We start from the raw sequence: 23,971 nt of genomic DNA on the forward strand, positions 1-23,971 counted from the left end.
CCGTTGTCGTGTGCATGAGGCCTAACACTGGCAGATTTCTGGTCAGACCAGGGCATGTGGTGGCAATTAACAATAATCTTTCAGTCAGGCAGATTTGTCACAGAAAACAAATAATTTATTGCTCATAGTTCGATCACTGCACCCTATTACATGTGACAATAACTTTTGAAATTTGAATGATTAAACAAAAATGCCCTTAAATAAAAGTTACAGGTAAATAAAAGTGAGGCTTGTGAATTGATCTGGAAGGTTACCATAAATACCGGCAATTCTCGAAATAACTTTACTAATGGTGAAAAGTATCTCCAAAATGTAAAACGTGGAGAGCAATTGCACTTAAATTGTGTTTTTAGGGCTTCCTTTTGAGCCCTTAGTCAGATAACACAGAATTCCAAGTACTTTCCTTTTCTCTGGGATATAGAATCAGTAGACAACCTGAAAACACCTGGAGGCCTCACCTATTATGTGGAGTTTTGAGAACTTTTGCCCCTTGACATTTACAGAAGCCATGCCCTGGAGAGACGTTCTCTCTTCATTTAAATGCTTATACACATGATCTATTTGACCCTTTAGGAAATGCTATAGGTAACAAAGTCCTGACATCATTGATACTAATTCGCGCTAGAAAATCAGTGCATCTCACACTGGTACTGAGATACCTAGAGCCACCTAGCAGAAATGAGGTCAAAGGTCCATCTTCTACTTTTACAGAGATTGTTCATTTAAACTCTTAATTGAATTATTATCGTTGTAAATACAAGCATAATCACAAGCAAGGTCTTTATGAATTAATGACAAAATAAGGTAAACCTCAGGAGTGGTTTGCTTCAGATATAGTAGAACATTTTTGGACCTACTTAGCCTCATTCAAATATCAGAGCCTGGACCCATAGTAGGATGTGCGTCTGGTGTACTCATCCTGTACTGGTATAATTGGTTGGTTCTAGATTATATTTGAATATAAATATAGGAGGGTTTAGTTGCCCCTGTATCTCAGCTGAACTGTTTAACCACCTCCGGACCGCCTAACGCACATGTGCGTTCCGGAGGTGGCAGGCTGGCGCACAGTCACGCATATATGCGTCATCTCGCGAGACGCGAGATTTCCTGTGAACGCGCGCACACAGGCGCGCGCGCTCACAGGAACGGAAGGTAAGCGAGTGGATCTCCAGCCTGCCAGCGGCGATCGTTCGCTGGCAGGCTGGAGATCCGAATTTTTTAACCCCTAACAGGTATATTAGATGCTGTTTTCATAACAGCGTTTAATATACCTCCTACCTGGTCCTCTGGTGGTCCCTTTTGTTAGGATCGACCACCAGAGGACTCAGGTAGGTCAGTACAGTCGCACCAAACACCACACTACACTACACTACACCCCCCCCCCCGTCACTTATTAACCCCTTATAAACCCCTGATCACCCATGATCACCCCATATAAACTCCCTGATCACCCCCCTGTCATTGATCACCGCCCTGTCATTGATCACCCCCCTGTCAGGCTCCGTTCAGACGTCCGTATGATTTTTACGGATCCACGGATACATGGATCGGATCCGCAAAAAGCATACGGACGTCTGAATGGAGCCTTACAGGGGGGTGATCAATGACAGGCGGGTGATCACCCATATACACTCCCTGATCACCCCCTGTCATTGATCACTCCCCTGTAAGGCTCCATTCAGATGTCCGCATGATTTTTACGGATCCATGGATACATGGATCGGATCCGCAAAACACATGCGGACGTCTGAATGGAGCCTTACAGGGGGTGATCAATGACAGGCGGGTGATCACCCATATACACTCCCTGATCACCCCCCTGTCATTGATAACCCCCCTGTAAGGCTCCATTCAGACGTCCGCATGCGTTTTGCGGATCCGATCCATGTATCCATGGATCCGTAAAAAATCATGCGGATGTCTGAATGGAGCCTTACAGGGGGGGTGATCAGTGACAGGGGGGTGATCACCCTGATTACCCTGATCACCCCCTGTCATTGATAACCCCCCTGTAAGGCTCCATTCAGACGTCCGCATGCGTTCTGTGGATCCGATACATGTATCCATGGATCCGTAAAAAATCATGCGGATGTCTGAATGGAGCCTTACAGGGGGGGTGATCAGTGACAGGGGGGTGATCACCCTGATTACCCTGATCACCCCCTGTCATTGATAACCCTCCTGTAAGGCTCCATTCAGACGTCCGCATGCGTTCTGTGGATCCGATACATGTATCCATGGATCCGTAAAAAATCATGCGGATGTCTGAATGGAGCCTTACAGGGGGGGTGATCAGTGACAGGGGGGTGATCACCCTGATTACCCTGATCACCCCCTGTCATTGATAACCCCCCTGTAAGGCTCCATTCAGACGTCCGCATGCGTTCTGTGGATCCGATACATGTATCCATGGATCCGTAAAAAATCATGCGGATGTCTGAATGGAGCCTTACAGGGGGGGTGATCAGTGACAGGGGGGTGATCACCCTGATTACCCTGATCACCCCCTGTCATTGATAACCCCCCTGTAAGGCTCCATTCAGACGTCCGCATGCGTTCTGTGGATCCGATACATGTATCCATGGATCCGTAAAAAATCATGCGGATGTCTGAATGGAGCCTTACAGGGGGGGTGATCAGTGACAGGGGGGTGATCACCCTGATTACCCTGATCACCCCCTGTCATTGATAACCCCCCTGTAAGGCTCCATTCAGACGTCCGCATGCGTTCTGTGGATCCGATACATGTATCCATGGATCCGTAAAAAATCATGCGGATGTCTGAATGGAGCCTTACAGGGGGGGTGATCAGTGACAGGGGGGTGATCACCCTGATTACCCTGATCACCCCCTGTCATTGATAACCCCCCTGTAAGGCTCCATTCAGACGTCCGCATGTGTTTTGTGGATCCGATCCATGTATCCATGGATCCGTAAAAAATCATGCGGATGTCTGAATGGAGCCTTACAGGGGGGTGATCAATGACAGGGGGTGATCAGGGAGTGTATATGGGTGATCACCCCCCTGTCATTGATCACCCCCACCCCCCCCCTGGTAAGGCTCCATTCAGACATTTTTTTTGGCACAAGTTAGCGGAAATTTTTTGTTTGTTTTTGTTTTTGTTTTTTCTTACTAAGTCTCATATTCCACTAACTTGTGTCAAAAAATAAAATCTCACATGAACTCACCATACCCCTCACGGAATCCAAATGCGTAAACATTTTTAGACATTTATATTCCAGACTTCTTCTCACGCTTTAGGGCCCCTAAAAAGCCAGGGCAGTATAAATACCCCACATGTGACCCCATTTCGGATGTCCTAAGTGACCCCATTTTGTCCTAAGTTAGCGGAAAGTGAGACTTTGTGAGAAAAAAACAAAAAAAAATCAATATCCGCTAACTTATGCAAAAAAATAAAAAATTCTAGGAACTCGCCATGCCCCTCATTGAATACCTTGGGGTGTCTTCTTTCCAAAGTGGGGTCACGTGTGGGGTATTTATACTGCCCTGGCTTTTTAGGGGCCCGAAAGTGTGAGAAGAAGTCTGGGATCCAAATGTCTAAAAATGCCCTCCTAAAAGGAATTTGGGCCCCTTTGCGCATCTAGGCTGCAAAAAAGTGTCACACATGTGGTATCGCCGTACTCAGGAGAAGTTGGGGAATGTGTTTTGGGGTGTCATTTTACATATACCCATGCTGGGTGAGAAAAATATCTTGGTCAAATGCCAACTTTGTATAAAAAAATGGGAAAAGTTGTCTTTTGCCAAGATATTTCTCTCACCCAGCATGGGTATATGTAAAATGACACCCCAAAACACATTGCCCAACTTCTCCTGAGTACGGCGATACCAGATGTGTGACACTTTTTTGCAGCCAAGGTGGGCAAAGGGGCACATATTCCAAAGTGCACCTTTCGGATTTCGCAGGCCATTTTTTTACACATTTTGATTGCAAGGTACTTCTTACACATTTGGGCCCCTAAATTGCCAGGGCAGTATAACTACCCCACAAGTGACCCCATTTTGGAAAGAAGACACCCCAAGGTATTCCGTGAGGGGCACGGCGAGTTCCTAGAATTTTTTATTTTTTGTCACAAGTTAGCGTAAATTATGATGATTTTTCTTTTTTCTTCTTTTTTCCTTACAAAGTCTCATATTCCACTAACTTGCGACAAAAAATAAAAAATTCTAGGAACTCGCCATGCCCCTCACGGAATACCTTGGGGTGTCTTCTTTCCAAAATGGGGTCACTTGTGGGTAGTTATACTGCCCTGGCAATTTAGGGGCCCAAATGTGTGAGAAGAACTTTGCAATCAAAATGTGTAAAAAATGCCCTGCAAAATCCGAAAGGTGCACTTTGGAATATGTGCCCCTTTGCCCACCTTGGCAGCAAAAAAGTGTGACACATCTGGTATCGCTGTACTCAGGAGAAGTTGGGGAATGTGTTTTGGGGTGTCATTTTACATATACCCATGCTGGGTGAGAAAAATATCTTGGTCAAATGCCAACTTTGTATAAAAAAATGGGAAAAGTTGTCTTTTGCCAAGATATTTCTCTCACCCAGCATGGGTATATGTAAAATGACACCCCAAAACACATTCCCCAACTTCTCCTGAGTACGGCGATACCAGATGTGTGACACTTTTTTGATGCCAAGGTGGGCAAAGGGGCACATATTCCAAAGTGCACCTTTCGGATTTCACCGGTCTTTTTTTTACAGATTTTGATTGCAAAGTACTTCTGACACATATGGGCCCCTAAATTGCCAGGGCAGTATAACTACGCCACAAGTGACCCCATTTTGGAAAGAAGACACCCCAAGGTATTCCGTGAGGGGCATGGCGAGTTCCTAGAATTTTTTATTTTTTGTCGCAAGTTAGTGGAATATGAGACTTTGTAAGGAAAAAAGAGAAAAAAAAAAATCATCATTTTCCGCTAACTTGTGACAAAAAATAAAAAATTCTAGGAACTCGCCATGCCCCTCACGGAATACCTTGGGGTGTCTTCTTTCCAAAATGGTGTCACTTGTGGCGTAGTTATACTGCCCTGGCAATTTAGGGGCCCAAATGTGTGAGAAGTACCTTGCAATCAAAATGTGTAAAAAATGGCCTGCAAAATCTGAAAGGTGCACTTTGGAATATGTGCCCCTTTGCCCACCTTGGCAGCAAAAAAGTGTGACACATCTGGTATCGCCGTACTCAGGAGAAGTTGGGGAATGTGTTTTGGGGTGACATTTTACATATACCCATGCTGGGTGAGAGAAATATCTTGGCAAAAGACAACTTTTCCCATTTTTTTATACAAAGTTGGCATTTGACCAAGATATTTTTCTCACCCAGCATGGGTATATGTAAAATGACACCCCAAAACACATTCCCCAACTTCTCCTGAGTACGGCGATACCACATGTGTCACACTTTTTTGCTGCCAAGGTGGGCAAAGGGGCACATATTCCAAAGTGCACCTTTTGGATTTCACCGGTCATTTTTTACACATTTTGATTGCAAAGTTCTTCTCACACATTTGGGCCCCTAAATTGCCAGGGCAGTATAACTACCCCACAAGTGACCCCATTTTGGAAAGAAGACACCCCAAGGTATTCCGTGAGGGGCATGGCAAGTTTTTAGAATTTTTTATTTTTTGTCGCAAGTTAGTGGAATATGAGACTTTGTAAGAAAAAATAAAAAAAATAAAATCATCATCATTTTCCGCTAACTTGTGACAAAAAATAAAAAGCTCTATGAACTCACTATGCCCATCAGCGAATACCTTAGGGTGTCTACTTTCCGAAATGGGGTGATTTGTGGGGGTTTTCTACTGTTTGGGCATTGTAGAACCTCAGGAATCATGACAGGTGCTCAGAAAGTCAGAGCTGTTTCAAAAAGCGGAAATTCACATTTTTGTACCATAGTTTGTAAATGCTATAACTTTTACCCAAACCATTTTTTTTTTGCCCAAACATTTTTTTTTTATCAAAGACATGTAGAACAATAAATTTGGTGAAAAATGTATATATGGATGTCGTTTTTTTTGCAAAATTTTACAGCTGAAAGTGAAAAATGTCATTTTTTTGCAAAAAAATCGTTACATTTTGATTAATAACAAAAAAAGTAAAAATGGCAGCAGCAATAAAATACCACCAAATGAAAGCTCTATTAGTGAGAAGAAAAGGAGGTAAAATTCATTTGGGTGGTAAGTTGCATGACCGAGCGATAAACGGTGAAAAGAGTGTAGTGCCGAAGTGTAAAAAGTGCTCTGGTCATGAAGGGGGTTTCACCTAGCGGGGCTGAAGTGGTTAATGAACTGTTTAACAGTGCATGGTACTTCTATGGTGGCAATAAACCTGACAAATATTTTTATGTAATCTATTAACTGATTAAAACATTCTCACTCAACATTTAGTTAAGAATCTCCCATTTGAATCAATGCACATGAAAAAATTTTGTGATGGTCATAATTATGAACTAAATAAGGATTTTAAGGGAACATTTTTTAGGTTATAGCAAGATATCTTTGCATATGTGTGATTTACTAGGCAATGCCATTGAAGTCATCTCTTGATCATGGCCAAATTTCTGTGTATGGTCAAGTTTAGACCAAGTTGAAACCATTTTTTGTCTAGACACTCATTGTTAGTCTAATAGATTTCCAAAGATGTGGAGTTGAGCCAGAGCCAGGGGTGTAACTACCATAGTGGCAGACCATGGGATTGCTATGGGGCCCAGGGCAAAAAGGGGCCCAGTCTTAATTGGGATCATCTCCTTTTCTACTGGAGTTGAAAACTTGGTCAGGACTCTACCCTCTAAGGCCCCTTTCACACGGGCGAGAATTCCACGCGGGTGCAATGCGTTAGTCCATTAAAGTCTAACCACTGTATTATTTTCCCTTATAACTTAGTTATAAGGGAAAATAATAGCATTCTTAATACAGAATGCTTACTAAAATGTGGATTTAGGGGTTAAAAAAAATATATATATTAACTCGCCTCGTCCTCTTGTTCGCACAGTCGGCATCGTCTTCTTTCTTCTTCTTTCAGGACCTGCAAAAGGACCTTTGATGATGTAATCACGCTCACCACGTGGTGACATCAGCTCAGGTCCTGCTGAATGAAGACAGAGGGATCTTCTATCTTCATTCAGCAGGACCTGCGCTGACATCGCCACGCTCACCACGTGGTGAGCGAGATTACGTCATCAAAGGTCCTTTTGCAGGTCCTTAAAGAAGAAGAAAGAAGACAATGCCGGCTGCTCGAACAAGAGGATGAGGTGAGTTAATTTTTCTTTATTTTTTAACCCCTCAAGCCACATTTTAGTAAGCATTCTGTATTAAGAATGCTATTATTTTGCCTTGTAACCATGTTATAAGGGAAAATAATAAAATATACAGAACACCTAACCCAAACCCAAACTTCAGTGAAGAAGTCCGGGTTCGGGTGTGAGTACTACATTCAGTTTTTTATCACGCATTGCACCTGCGCGATAAAAATTGAACATCGGAACGCAATCGCAGTCAAAACTGACTGCAATTGCGTGCCTACTCGTGCGGTTTTCTCGCAATGCACACGCGACGCATCTGGAGCAAATCCGGGACGCCCATGTGAAAGAGGCCTAAAGGAACAGCTTTTAGCAAATGAAGCAGTGGAAATATGGCCCAAGGGTCAGTGAGAAGGGTTTAGGCAGAAACCCTTTTGTCCTGTGTGGGGGCCTGGTTTGATTCTTGCTATAGGGCCCTTACTTCTCTATGTACGCAACTTGGCAGAGCCTTTCATCAGTGAAACACTTGAAATGTTTTGAGTTTTTAGCTTGGACTAAAAGTAGCCAAAGACATGCTGTAGATATTGGTATGGTTGAATGATTGCTCCATTTGGGGTTATAATTTGGGCCTCTAGTTCAGTTAATGCTAGTTCCCGGCTGGGTCTGTTTCTGTCCTTAAAGTGATATGAAATTGGTGGGGGTCCTATTCCTGCTCCCCCTGTCAATCAACTGACTGAAGGGACTGTGAGGCTCCAGTAAGCTCCACATTCTCATCGTTTAGCAGGCACAGCGTTGTACATTTTGCAATGTCTGTGTCTGGTACTGCAGCTCACTGCATCTCAGTCCTGTTGTAAATACTAAAGGGGTCATTTAACAAAGACCAGCGTTTAATACCGGTCATTGATATCTACTGGACTGCCAGGGGATGCACTTAATTTATGATGAGGCGCAGGCCTCGTCATAAATTAGACACATTCTAGTGCGCCTAGATTGAAATCTACTCCAGACCCTTACTGGAGTAGATTTCAATAGCCATTTAGGCCAGAAAACTGGTGTAAATGTTAGCCTCCACCATGTCCCCTCACCGCCCCTGCCACTCCCCAGTGTTGAGAGCGGTATAAAAATTCTGCATGTGCCTAAATGTAGGCGCATGGATGTTTAAAAAGTTGCAAAATGGGTCTGTGCAACTTTTTCATGCCAAAAACTACCATAGGAAATCATAATATATGAAAGTATAGTGATATGCCTGTTTAACATTGAATGAAAAATGGCACTTACTGGATCGCTGCAGCCCCCTTCAATTGCCTAATCTGCATGGTGGTGGGCTTTGGACATCTAATGATCTCATGTTAAAGGCCAGTATTAAGGACAGACCCTCAATATTATAGCCCCAGGAAACCTTTTAAAATGTATATTCATAAACGTAGGGGGTGGTGTATATTGGTAATTAGGCTTCATGGGCAGAGTTGTGTGCAGAAGGCTGTATGGCGTCAACTAGGGGTATACTGAGGTATAGTATGGGTCTGTACACTTGCACTGTATTATGATCTGGAGGTTTTACAGAACCACTGAGCCCAAGTGTAAGATGATTAGACGTGTGTGTGTGTCAAACTGTATTTTATGCCACAATCCTCTTCGTTCATTCACATGAACAAGTATCAGAAGAGTTAAATTTTCGAGCTCACTTTTTGCTTTTGTATCAGCAAGGCTTAGCATGTGGAGTAAAGGAAGGGCTAATCGGTGCTGTGTGTACTTCCCCGTCTCACATCATGTAATCTCAGTGTCAATCAGGATTTGTTATCCTGTCGAGAACAACAAAAAATGTGATTTTAGACCTATCTGTACCGATAATCTGCTAGGACATAATGACAGGTAAATTGTAGAGGGGCGAGTCACTGGATATGTTATAGCATTTTTATGTTAGCAGGAAAATATATTGTGTTTGTAGGTATATACAAATTTATTATTAGTTAAGACAGTATGCTCAGAAATATAATGATGCAGATAATTTATCTATGCACCTGATTTTATAAGTAATCTGCATACTATGCACATAGCTATTTTAGGGCGGGTTCACATGACTGTTATGGACTCTGTTTTTGTTTTCTGTTATAACATGGTTATAACAGAAAATAACGGAATCCATAAGACCGAAGCCAAAATGGAAGCCTTTAAGGGGCATTCCATTTTGATCCGTCATAATAGAAGTTTATGGGAATCATAACGCATCCGTCTGGTTCCCATTATGCAAGACGGAAAACAAAGTCCTGTCGACAGGACTTTTTTTCCGTTCTGCATAATGTCAACCAGACGGATCAGTTTTGATTCCCATAGACTTCTATTATGACGGAAAGCAAAACGGAATGCCTTTTAAAGGCTTCTATTTAGCAATTTCGTCATAATACAAGTCTATGGGCAGTATAACGGATCCGTCCTGGTTTCCGTTAGGCAGGACTGGACTCCATAATGGAAACCAGGACGGATCCGTTATGCTGCCCATAGACTTGTATTATGAAGGATCAAAAACGGAATGTCTCTTAAAGGCTTCCGTTTTGACTTCCATCTTATGGATTCCATTATTTTCCGTTTTAACCATGTTATGACAGAAAACAAAAACGCTATCCATAGCGCTTATGTGAACCCGCCCTTATTCTGCACCAACAGGACCTGATGTGTGTCATATTACCACATATTCTGAACACTTGTTCCCCTTAAATCACTGCAGCCAATCACTTGCAATATTGGTGATGTCTCAACGTCATTGAGGTCACCACTGCTGGCAGCGAATGGCTCCAGCGGTTACTTGTCATGTTGACATGTCATGGCTGAAGTTGGGTTGACAGAGACAGCAGGGAACCCAGGACAGGAGTGGCCTAGGATTTGTAAGGAGGGTATTAAATTTTTTGTTAAAAAAAACCCAAAAACATTTCATGGGGGCTTGACTATCCTTTTATTTCCAGAGCTTGCACATACTTGATACTTTTATATACCGGCAATGTTCAACTAGAATCACAAATAGTGGTGACATGAAAACAGCCAGCATGATTTTCTACACTCTTTTAAACCAGCCTGACACTGTGGAGAACTTAAGACTTGTTTTCTGTGGGTTTGATGATGACATTCCTGTATGTGAGATACAGAGATCACGGCTTCGTGTCAGCAGGCAGACTGGCTGTCTGGAGGTTAATATTTCTTGGTTTTAAATTATTGCGATCACCACTTTTCTTTTGAAAAGAAATCCTCTGTGAGGATGTTTAAATCTCTTCAATGAAACACCCAGAATAAATCAGTCAATGAATATATCAGATATCAAAAACATACTAGTAGCAACGGTTGACATTTTTCAATAAGGGATGACATTTTAGAGACACGTTACACTTGAAATATTCATTTTTAGTTTTGTTTTTTAATTTGAAAATTCTAAGGGATTCAACAATCATGACCATTGCGAAGAATATTCAAGTATGTAAAAAAAATGTTAACTATGCACATTTGATCTCATAGAATATTTTTACGTTCATTTTATTTCAGTTAAGCCCAGAAATGGATCCAATGCAGGGTAAAAGCATAAAGATCAGACTTTTTGGATCCAGTCCTAGTTTTGCCTAAAAAATTTTATGTAAACATTCACCTTACGCTACAATATATTCTTATAGAAAAGAACAAACAGAAGTATGAATAAAGCCTAAGGCAGAAAGCAGTATATGGCCATTTAACCAGTTGTACAAAAAGGTCAAAGCTGACAAGACTAATAAAATTGACCCAAAAATTTGATTAGTGTGAAGTTTTGAAGCTGAACTTCAATGATGTCAACTAAAACTCCTATATACCAGTTTTTTCTTGATTTCTGAATGTCAGCATTGTATATTACTTGGGCCAAAAATGCAAAATTTCAAGCTTTATTGTTTAACTTTTAGTTTAATATACAACAAATTAAAAGGGTTTTCCGAGAGTTTTTTTTTTTGTTTTCACTGATGACCTATCTTCTGGAACTCCCATGGTGGAACATGAGTACCTGATTCTCACATTTTTCTGGACTCAGTACTCCATAATTCATTATAGACTATTAGGTCTCCCGCAGCTTTTTTCCCCCAGGAAACCCTTCTAACAAAAATGAACTATCCAAAGAAACAAACCCTTTTTATATGTGAAGAGTGTCCAATGACAGAAATACATTTCAAAATAAAAAACAAAACTCTGCTCACTCATGTCCAGTGATGGTATTGTGTAATATGAAAAGAAAGGTAAAACTAAACTATAGCTATAAACTCAGAATAGAAAAGTATTGATTTCATTCAAGATTGAAAAGTAGGCCTGTATCGCTGACTATAGCTGTAACATTTACCACCAGTGAGTTTACTACATATACCGACAATTCCTACTCTATAATTCACCATTGTTGCTATTGCTTTACAAAGAGCAGAAATGTCACATATCAAAGTAATGATTTTGAAAAGGAATTACGTTCCCATCACTCCAATTAATCCATTACACTTGGACGCACACTCATTAGTATTTCAAGCTCATTTCTTACCCCCATCAAGCTGAAGTGAAGTTTAAGAAGATTATTTCACTGCTGGCCACCCAGCTAAATCTGCACAGCCATAATTAGGCATACATATAATTAGTAGTGAAGTGTCATTGTGAACCTGGTGTTCCAAGGTGAAGCAATAAGCTTCTAGAAAAAAAAGAAAATTGTAATTCCCATGTGAATTCTCCAAGAGTTTTTCTCACAACCTTTTTATATAGTAGTATAGTGATGTTTCACGTCAGTGACAGTCCAGATACCAAAGTGTCATTGCCTAACTAGCCAATTTTGAAATTCTGGATTCCAGGACTGGCAACCTTAATGGATGCCTACCAGCTTTCCAAGAATCTGCCAATAGAAGCTGAAAATTGTTTTTTTAATGTGGATTTTTTTTATTTTTTTCTAATGGTACCAACACTCCTCCCATTCGACCTAGGTGTTTTTAATTAGCAGGACACTGCCTACGGGTTAATAAACTCCTACCCTGCCTCAGTTTGTATTCTGAGACCACATGGCGAGGTGAACTTTTGAGATTTGTTCCCATTATGCGGTGCTACATGTTGGCTGTTGCTGCTGTGATGCTGTGCCTGTGGGCTGATGGGACTCAGTGCCATTGGGGCATTACCTGACAGCAGGAGTCTTGTTAGGCTACTGGGTCTCACTGCTGTGTTGCGGCAGCAGTGGCCACCATGTGGCGCTGTGCTGAACTAGAGACCAACTTAACCACCTCCGGACCGCCTAACGCAGATCTGTGGTCCGGAGGTGGCAGCTCTGCGCAGAGTCACGCATATATGCTTCATCTCGCGAGAGCCGTGATTTCCTGTGAACGCGCGCACACAGGCGCGCGCGTTCACAGGAACGGAAGGTAAGCGAGTGGATCTCCAGCCTGCCAGCGGCGATCGTTCGCTGGCAGGCTGGAGATGTGATTTTTTTAACCCCTAACAGGTATATTAGACGCTGTTTTGATAACAGCGTCTAATATACCTGCTACCTGGTCCTCTGGTGGTCCCTTTTGTTTGGATCGACCACCAGAGGACACAGGTAGCTGTGTAAAGTACCAGAAAACACCACTACACTACACTACACCCCCCCCTGTCACTTATTAACCCCTGATCACTCAGCATCACCCCATATAGACTCCCTGATTACCCCCTGTCATTAATCACCCCCTGTCATTGATCACCCCCCTGTAAGGCTCCATTCAGACGTCGGTATGATTTTTACGGATCCACGGATACACGGATCGGATCCGCAAAACACATACGGACGTCAGAATGGAGCCTTACAGGGGGTGATCAATGACAAGGAGGTGATCACGCATATAGACTTCCTGATCACTTCCCTGTCATTGATCACCCCCCTGTCATTGATCACCCCCCTGTAAGGCTCCATTCAGACGTCCGTATGATTTTTACGGATCCACAGACACATGGATTGGATCCGCAAAACACATACGGACGTCTGAATGGAGCCTTACAGGGGGGTGATCAATGACAGGGGGGTGATCACCCATATAGATTCCCTGATCACCCCCCTGTCATTGATCACCCCCTGTAAGGCTCCATTCAGACATTTTTTTTGACCCAAGTTAGCGGAATTTTTTTTTTGTTTTTGTTTTTTCTTACTAAGTCTCATATTCCACTAACTTGTGTCAAAAAATAAAATCTCACATGAACTCACCATACCCCTCATGGAATCCAAATGCGTAAATTTTTTTTGACATTTATATTCCAGACTTCTTCTCACGCTTTAGGGCCCCTAAAATGCCAGGGCAGTATAAATACCCCACATGTGACCCCATTTCGGAAAGAAGACACCCCAAGGTATTCCATGAGGGGCATATTGAGTCCATGAAAGATTGAAATTTTTGTCCCAAGTTAGCGGAAAGGGAGACTTTGTGAGAAAATACAAAAAAAAACAATTTCCGCTAACTTGTGCCAAAAAACAAACAAACTAGGAACTCGCCATGCCCCTCACGGAATACCTTGGGGTGTCTTCTTTCCAAAATGGGGTCACATGTGGGGTATTTATACTGCCCTGGCATTTTAGGGGCCCGAAAGCGTGAGAAGAAGTCTGGGATCCAAATGTCTAAAAATGCCCTCCTAAAGGGAATTTGGGCCGCTTTGCGCATCTAGGCTCCAAAAAAGTGTCACACATGTGGTATCGCCGTACTCAGGAGAAGTTGGGGGAATGTGTTTTGGGGTGTCATTTTACATATACCCATGCTGGGTGAGAGAAATATCTTGGTCAAATGCCAACTTTGTATAAAAAAATGGGAAAAGTTGTCTTTTGCCAAGATATTTCTCTCACCCAGCATGGGTATATGTAAAAAGACACCCCAAAATACATTCCCCAACTTCTCCTGAGTACGGCGATACCACATGTGTGACACTTTTTTGCCGCCTAGGTGGGCAAAGGGGCACACATTCCAAAGAGCACCGTTAGGATTTCACAGGCCATTTTTTACACATTTTGATTTCAAACTACTTTGCACACATTAGGGCCCCTAGAATGCCAGGGCAGTATAACTACCCCACAAGTGACCCCATTTTGGAAAGAAGACACCCCAAGGTATTCCATGAGGGGCATGGCGAGTTCCTAGAATTTTTTTTTTTGTCACAAGTTAGCGGAAAATGATGATTTTTATTTCTTTTTCTAACAAAGTCTCATATTCCACTAACTTGTGACAAAAAATTAAAAATTCTAGGAACTCGCCATGCCCCTCACGGAATACCTTGGGGTGTCTTCTTTCCAAAATGGGGTCACTTGTGGGGTAGTTATACTGCCCTGGCAATTTAGGGGCCCTAATGTGTGCGAAGTAGTTTGAAATCAAAATCTGTAAAAAATGACCGGTGAAATCCGAAAGGTGCTCTTTGGAATGTGTGCCCCTTTGCCCACCTAGGCTGCAGAAAAGTGTCACACATCTGGTATCGCCGTACTCAGGAGAAGTTGGGCAATGTGTTTTAGGGTTGTCATTTTACATATACCCATGCTGGGTGAGATAAATATCTTGGTCAAATGCCAACTTTGTATAAAAAAATGGGAAAAGTTGTCTTTTGCCAAGATATTTCTCTCACCCAGCATGGGTATATGTAAAATGACACCCCAAAACACATTCCCCAACTTCTCCTGAGTACGGCGATACCAGATGTGTGACACTTTTTTGCAGCCTAGGTGGGCAAAGGGGCACACTTTCCAAAGTGCACCTTTCGGATTTCACTGGTCATTTTTTACAGATTTTGATTGCAAACTTCTTCTCACACATCTGGGCCCCTAGAATGCCAGGGCAGTATAACTACCCCACAAGTGACCCCATTTTGGAAAGAAGACACTCCAAGGTATTTTGTGATGGGCATAGTGAGTTCATGGAAGTTTTTATTTTTTGTCACAAGTTAGTGGAATATGAGACTTTGTAAGAAATAAATAAAAATAAAATAAATCATCATTTTCCACTAACTTGTGACAAAAAATAAAAAGTTCTATGAACTCACTATGCCCATCAGTGAATACCTTAGGGTGTCTACTTTCCGAAATGGGGTCATTTGTGGGGTGTTTGTACTGTCTGGGCATTGTAGAACCTCAGGAAATATGACAGGTGCTCAGAAAGTCAGAGCTGCTTCAAAAAGCGGAAATTCACATTTTTGTACCATAGTTTGTAAATGCTATAACTTTTACCCAAACCATTTTTTTACCCAAACATTTTTTTTTTATCAAAGACATGTAGAACAATAAATTTAGTGAAAAATGTATATATGGATGTCGTTTTTTTTTGCAAAATTTTACAACTGAAAGTGAAAAATTTCATTTTTTTGCAAAACAATCATTAAATTTTGATTAATAACAAAAAAAGTAAAAATGTCAGCAGCAATGAAATACCACCAAATGAAAGCTCTATTAGTGAGAAGAAAAGGAGGTAAAATTAATTTTGGTGGTAAGTTGCATGACCGAGCAATTAACGGTGAAAGTAGTGTAGTGCAGAAGTGTAAAAAGTGGCCTGGTCATTAAGGGGTTTCAGCTAGCGGGGTTGAAGTGGTTAATAGAAGATACCTTGATGTGGTGAGTGGTCCTATGCATTATGATGAAAACATATAATAAGTGCCTCAGTTGCGATGTTTATGAATTATGCTGGGAAGCAATAGATCAATGCATGGCATGTGGATGGGTGATCCAAATATTTTTCTCTATAACTGAGGATGTTTTCAATAGTGTGACATAAGTGGACCACTCAATGGGTGGTGTTTTGTTTTGGCAGAATGTTGGGGTATTATGGTGCTGTCCATATTAGACAGAATATCTTGGGGTTTTGTATAATCATTGCTTGCTACAAAGTTGCCTAAGGCTACTTTCACACTAGCGTTCGATCGGATCCGTTCTGAACGGATCCGATCGTAATAATGCAGACGGAGGCTCCGTTCAGAACGGATCCGTCTGCATTATATTAGCAAAAAAAAAGCTGTGTGAAAATAGCCTCGGACGGATCCGTCCAGACTTTCAATGTAAAGTCAATGGGGGACGGATCCGCCTGAAGATTGAGCCATATTGTGGCATCTTCAAACGGATCCGTCCCCATTGACTTACATTGTAAGTCTGGACGGATCCGCACGGATCCGCACGCCTCCGCACGGCCAGGCGGACACCCGAACGCTGCAAGCAGCGTTCAGCTGTCCGCCTGTCCGTGCGGAGGCGAGCGGAGCGGAGGCTGAACACCGCCAGACTGATGCAGTCTGAGCGGATCCGCTCCATTCAGACTGCATCAGGGCTGGACGGCTGCGTTCGGGTCCGCTCGTGAGCCCCTTCAAACGGAGCTCACGAGCGGACCAGCGAACGCTAGTGTGAAAGGAGCCTAAGGTGGCTGTGTGTATGAATTATTAAGTTATATTTTTATATACATTATGATGTGTTCTTTCAGCACATGTACATTTTGGTAACAAGGCAGCTGCTTGCTGTGTATAGATACATTTTAACACATTTCTGGATGGCAGCCAAATGTTGCATGACCTCTGTTTCAAGAGCTAAAGCCTGTGTTGATGTATATATTTGTGGTATATATTAGCTTTTATTATATATAACTTTTACATTGTTTTGTGTGTAAACTTCTGCTTCGATGTAGGCATTTAAAAAAAAAAAATCCTGTTTTTGACAAAGTTACATGAAGGTGGGCATGGTTGTCAACAGTCCATCAAAACAATCATCAGCTTGTCTGCTTTCAGCAAATACATAGGTTTTGGGGTGCTCTTATATTTCATAGGTGATTACTTTTTCAATTTTTTTAGCTTTAAACTAGATTTTTGGTCTTTCCAGTTCTAGTGATTTTATGAAGATATGTGCACATAAAATTTGTTTGAATTATTGTAGCTATGCTACATATATACCTGCTAATATCAGCTAATTTAAGCAATTTTTAGGAAAAAATTCATTTTGCCGCCAAATTGCATGAAGGTGTCTGCATGTGTAAAGTGCTGACCTAAATTGTGACAATGTGCCAGGTGTCTAAATGATATGGGTATAATGATCTTAGTAAGATTTTTATTTTGTCATATACTAATAAGAGATAATTTACACTGGTGAATATATTAATAACATGCATAATGCCATTTACAATGCTCATAAAAGATAAATACACTCCATTGCATACTGTACTGAGTAATTCACATATATCAGCTTTTATTAAAAAGATTTATTAAAAAGAAATATACAATGGAAATAAAATTCAGGAACCAACACTAATTCCATGATATTGGAAAAAAAATCTAAAATGTTCTCAATATTTCATACTGATGAGGGTCATGTTCCTGATTTTTTACTCCTCTTGCATTTTAAAGACCAGGAGTAGTGAGTCAGTGAAAACTGAAGACCATTCAGCAACCTATTAACTATCACATCTTGGTGGAGTATCTCATTAATCTTGAGTTGTATACCTGTCAACTACCCTAAGACATCCTCTAAACCTGCAAGACCATGCTTGCTGCTTGTTTAATTTAGCATTGTACTGAAATCTGGTAGAACAACAAGTAGTGAAAAGCATATTGGGTTGTGACATGGCCTCTAATGCTAAGAACACTTCCAAAGACCCTGTTTTCAGTGCCATTAATACAATACAATGCATCGCTCAAGAGGTAAGCCATCATCAGTCAGCTCTAACATGGGTGGTCTCTGGTGACGTAATCTGTACACATACTAGACTCAGGGAGAGTAATGTAAGGAAAGGCGTTTCCTATATTTATAAATAGGTGTCTTTTACTGAGGGAGGAATCCTGAATATGTGTGTTGGCACTAATGATATACAGTAGATATTTATATAATTTTACAGCTGATAGAATTTACTGTATAGGATTACTTGGCTGCAGGCCATTTTTAGTTGCATGGGTTTGCCCAAAATCTTTTTGACCTACTAATCATAGATATCAGGATAGTCAAAACAGTAATGATCCTGCAACTAAGACCCCATCAGCCTCACAATCGAGCTGATCCTAATAGTAGATGTTTCTTTCACTTTCCTATAAAATGAATGGAAGGTATAAAAACTGGCGCAGATCTGTAACATCACAATCTTACATATCCTCGTAATAGGATCTGACTGTCATCCTACGAGATTTATATATGCTATAACTTTAGAGAATCATCTTTAGTTTAAAGGGAGTCTGTCACCAGATTGTGACCTTATAGACCGCTTACATAGCGCTCTAGCATAGCAGTCTATGATTCTAATGGTACCTTTGATGTTTGCTTGTGAAGTTCCCCCAAGGCAAAAACTGACTTTTATTCATATGTAAATTAGGGCTCGCAAGTGCCCAGGGAGGGGTTCATCTCGTTGGAGCCCAGGCTGTTCTGCCTCTTTTCGTCATATCCCCGCCCCAGCCTCTTCCTCTGCCCGCCCCGCTCTTCCTTTGCGTCCTCCTTCTCTGCAGCCGGATCTCACACCTGCGCTATCCATTGCTTGGCCGGGGCATGCGCACTGCGATGAGCATTGTGGGTGTCTCTGGTCCGCCTCCTCGCCGCTGTTTCTCGCCGTTGGCCGGCGCATGCGTAGTAGCTACTGCGATGCCGTGCCCACAATGGGCATCGCAGTGCGCATGCCCCGGCCAAGCAATAGATAGCGCAGGCGCGGGATCCGGCTGCAGAGAAGGAGGACGCAAAGGGAGAGCGGGGCGGGCAGAGGAAGAGGCTGGGGCAGGGATATGACGAAAAGAGGCAGAACAGCCTGGGCTCCAACGAGGTGAACCCCTCCCTGGGCACTTCCGAGCCCTAATTTACATATGAATAAAAGTCAGTTTTTACCTTGGGGGAACTTCACAAGCAAACATCAAAGGTACCATTAGAATCATAGACTGCTATGCTAGAGCGCTATGTAAGCGGTCTATAAGGTCACAATCTGGTGACAGACTCCCTTTAACCTTCCAAATACTTAACTTCTAACAAGTCCATAGGCACAAAGGGGAGATTGTATTATTAAGTCCCGTTTTCAGCAAATTTAGTTTTTTGATCAAACATAGCTTTTTATGCTGATCCTGCTACTTTTAAAAATGATAGCAAAGTGGGCATGGTTAGGTGTATGCTAGATTTATAACTTTTTTTAAAGGCACAAAAGTGCATAATCTCACTCCAGTAAGGCACTAAATAACACTTCAGTTATTTAGTTAGTGATTTCCATCAGTTATTGGGAACCAAACCAGGTGCAGGTCAAAAAGACAGAACAGGTGCAGATCATTCCCTTATACCTTATCCCTGAGTAGGCTTCACTACTGGCTTTGGCTCACAGTCACTGATGGAAATAACTGATCAAATAACTGAAGTGTGAACTCAGCCTAAGTAGTGTCATAAAAACTAAGGTAGCATTTCTAGACAAAAGTGTTGACAAAGAAATATCACTAGATCATGTAAATATCATATGTGATATAGTGAGAGGTTTGGTCTGGGAAAACAGGTATTTTTCTCCCAGCATGTGCTGCTGGGCTGATTTACAGCCAGATGAGGTCAAATACTGGACCGGATTTTAAGTGCCGGTCTGGGTTTTGGCAGTACCTGGCTGTCCTTAAATAGGCAGCTGGGCTCATAAGCCATGTCTGTGTGCTGGGATCTGAGGCCTGTGCTGGGCTAAAGAGCTGAGACCCGTGTGTCAGGGGAACAGGCCGCCTAAAGCCTGTATTTGGACTTTCTGAAGCAGAACTGCCACCAAGGTGACTTTTTGTTATATTAACTTGCCATTGGGTGTGAAGTAACACCAACACTGCAAAAGTGACGTTTTGTTTTTGGCATCATGTGTGAACAAACACTGAAGTCTGAATTACGAACTTGTATTTTGCCTCTGTACTGCGTCCGCTTATCCTAACTACCAGAGCGAATCCCCACAAATATCATATATTATATACTGTTATCAGAATTGAATGAACTCAAGTCTATGGCAGTATATATGTGTGATGCTATCTCCATTATCAAATTATGCAAACAAGTTAATAATATAATAAAAATAAAAATAAATAGCAGCAAGCCATTGATACAAATGATACAACAGTAGTTATATAGTGGATTCAGTAGATACGTCATATGTATGCATCTAACTACTTCTCTGCTGTATCTTGTGTCTGTATCTATGATGATGCTTGATCCAACCTTGTGAATAATTTTACTCTTTTACGGGCATAGAGCTTACAGCAATTGAATTATATCTCAAGACCTTTGCAAAAAGTCTAACCTATATTATAGGACTTATAGTATCTGTAGCTTCCGACTGGTGGCACCAGAGGCAAAGCTTTCTTTTCTTTTTGAAAAGAGAGCTCATTAATATTTCCAAAAAAAGAAGAAATGTTTATTCACCCATCTGAGGCATATGTATTGATGTTTTTATGCCTGTCTTGTGATATACATTAACAAATACATTAACATACATAAAAAAATATGGCATTCTTGCATCAGGGTCCATATGGTGAACTTGTGTTAGTAAATGTTTACCAGTGTTGTACAGACTGGTATGTTTATTGGTGCTCCTGTGGCCATCTTAGGCAATGTGTCACAAACTATAGTAGGGAGTTAATCAGTGAAAATAGTTCTGTATGGTACGCAGCATATTGTATTTCTTAAATATTGGTAAATCTGCAAAGTTAAGGGCTCTTTCACACCTGCGTTCTTTTCTTCCGGCATAGAGTTCCATCGTCGGGGCTCTATGCCGGAAGAATCCTGATCAGTTTTATCCTAATACATTCTGAATGGAGAGAAATCCGTTCAGGATGCATCAGGATGTCTTCAGTTCCGGACCGAAACGTTTTTTGGCCGGAGAAAATACCGCAGCATGCTGCGCTTTTTGCTCCGGCCAAAAATCCTGAAGACTTGCCGCAAGGCCGGATCCGGAATTAATGCCCATTAAAAGGAATTTATCCGGATCCGGCCTTAAGCTAAACGTCGTTTCGGCGCATTGCCGGATCCGACGTTTAGCTTTTTTAGAGTGGTTACCATGGCTGCCGGGACGCTAAAGTCCTGGCAGCCATGGTAAAGTGTAGTGGGGAGCGGGGGAGCGGTATACTTACCATCCGTGCGGCTCCCGGGGCGCTCCAGAGTGACGTCAGGGCGCCCCAGGCGCATGGATCACGTGATCGCATGGCACATCATCCATGCGCATGGGGCACTCTGACGTCATTCTGGAGCGCCCCGGGGGCCGCACGGACTGTAAGTATACCGCTCCCCCGCTCCCCGCTCCTACTATGGCAACCAGGACTTTAACAGCGTCCTGGCTGCCATAGTAACACTAAAAGCATTTTGAAGACGGATCCGTCTTCAAATGCTTTCAGTACACTTGCGTTTTTCCGGATCCGGCGTGTAATTCCGGCAAGTGGAGTACACGCCGGATCCGGACAACGCAAGTGTGAAATAGGCCTAAGTAGTGATACAGGAACAGCAGCTGAATTGTTGCATAATTCTGAAGATTTGGGGAGCTTGTAGTATTTCGGACAATGTATGAAGTGTTGAATTCTATTCTTTCATATTCTTTCTTAACACAACTTTCTTTCTCAATAGTGAATCTAGTGTAACTCCATTTTTCTAACGTTAATGCAGTGCATACATTCTAATTTTTTTCTCTCAACTATTACTGTTCTATTCATCATCATAAATCCTGTGTTATGCTTCCTCTTATTTTAGGTGGCAATAAACTAAGTAGTCAGCTTTTCCGTCTTAACTGGGCCTGGATTTCACTGGAAAGAAATCAATATACTATAGATGAAGATGCCAAGTTTTTAGAAGTGACCCTAAAACGAAGAGGATATCTTGGAGAAACTTCATTTGTCAGTGAGTATCTACATGAACTTGAACTCCCTCGTCTTGAACCTCAAGTATCAAAGTGAAAAGAGAAAAAGTGGCTTTTTTACCCTTAGGGTAGGTTTTTTTGGAGGAGGTTTTGAGGTTCTTCAGTCAAAGCCAAAAGTGAATTCCAAAGGAATCAGAAATATAAAGGAAGGACTTATACTTCTTCCCCCTGCTAGATCCACTTCTGGCTTTGGTTGAGAAACCTGCAGGAAAATCTGACTCAAAACCTCCTCCAAAATACTCAGTGTGAACCTACCCATAGCAACTTGGTTGATATGGGCACCACAACTTTTTCTATGATTCTTTTTGTGATATATGATTACTATTTACATCCAGAAACTGGTTCTGACATATTGCTGTGTACAAGTCTGAGAGTAAGTTACAATGTGTCAGGAGGCTGGAGCGGTTGTGTCTCTATTGGGACTCGGCCGTACTGCATTTGTACGGGCTGCAGCTGCCTCTAATAAAACTAATGAGACCGCACTGTTCATTGGTTGTGTATTGTTAATGGCCTCGCTGTATTGAAGGTGCCATGCAACCATTAACAATGCAGGCCGACTATACAGTGTGATTTTCATGAGTTATTTAAAAGATAGCTGTGGCCTAAATGGCCAGACGGTACTCAACTACAGCACAGCCACGTCCCGAACTCCCCACAAACTCGCCATGTGGTCTAAGAATTATCAAAGTAAAGTCAAGGGCAGCACAGAGAGTTATGCCACTTCTTTCCCTCGTGCATGGTGCAGAAACACAAGAGGGAAACTGATGGCAGAACTGATCTCATGGTTTTCGATGGGATCGTTTCTGCCACCCACTGCGTCAATATTAATGATGTATGTACCCCAGAGCGGGACAGAAAAATGTAGCATGTAACAAAATGCACAAACATGCCTTAACTTGTGTCCAGCTGCAGCCTAAAACTTCTTGTTGAATACAACATCTTGTCACTACAAACTTAGTATGTGAGCATCATTATGCAGGGAGTGATTTACTGATCCACTCACAGTAAATCCACACACAACCACATTACAAAGAAGCATACATACATTTTCCCTATTCAATAACTACAGAAGGCTGAACTAATGTATTTTCTGCAGAAGGCTGAACTGATGTATTTTCCAACATATCTACAAAAAGAAAGATCAATTATATGATTATTTACAATAGCAATGATATTCTTGTTATGCTGAAAAATAATTGGATAATTTTTATTAGTGCAGTTTATTATAATAAAGACCCCTTTACATGGGGCGACAAAGCAGGCAATTTTCTGGATCCATTTGTTCTCAATAATTTACATGCAGCAATCACCTTCGCTGTATGAGGATGAGGGATTACTGGTTTGATCACTCAAACCCCATAGACAGTCATTGTTTCTGGGCAGCAGATCCCTGCTTACACAACATGATCTACTTCCCTGAAATTATGATTTAAGTCCCCTTTACACAGGCCAGTGATCAGGGCAGTAATCAGGAAAAAGTGTTCCTAGGAAATGCTTGTTCATCAGGTCACCTAAGGCTACTTTCACACTGGCGTTTTGGTTTCCGTTTGTGAGATCTGTTTCAGGGCTCTCACATGCTTTCCAAAACGGATCAGTTTTGCCCTAACGCATTCTGAATGGATAAGGATCTGCTTAGAATGCATCAGTTTGCCTCCGTTCCCCCTCCATACTGCTCTGGAGGCGGACACCAAAACGCTGCTTGCAGCATTTTGGTGTCCGCCTGACGATGCGGAGGCAAACACACAATGTAAGTCAATAGGGACGGATCCATTTTCACTGACACAATATGGCACAAAAGAAAACGGATCCGTCCCCCCTTGACTTTTAATGGGGTGCAAGACGAATCCGTTTTGGCTATGTTACAGATAATACAAACAGATCCGTTCTGAACGAAT

The 23,971-nt window shown here is 41.9% G+C and overlaps 1 protein-coding gene across 1 annotated transcript in view; it reads left to right on the top strand.

The window, feature by feature from the left end:
- FREM3 (FRAS1 related extracellular matrix 3) overlaps positions 1-23,971 on the top strand; it is a 97,616-nt gene that overhangs the window by 17,800 nt on the left and 55,845 nt on the right. The window contains exon 3 of the mRNA XM_044277094.1: positions 21,911-22,057. Coding sequence (XP_044133029.1) covers positions 21,911-22,057 — 147 coding nt within the window. The remainder of the gene's footprint in view (positions 1-21,910; positions 22,058-23,971) is intronic.

This window comes from Bufo gargarizans, chromosome 1, assembly GCF_014858855.1.
Source record: "Bufo gargarizans isolate SCDJY-AF-19 chromosome 1, ASM1485885v1, whole genome shotgun sequence".
Classification (NCBI taxonomy): Eukaryota; Metazoa; Chordata; class Amphibia; order Anura; family Bufonidae; genus Bufo; species Bufo gargarizans.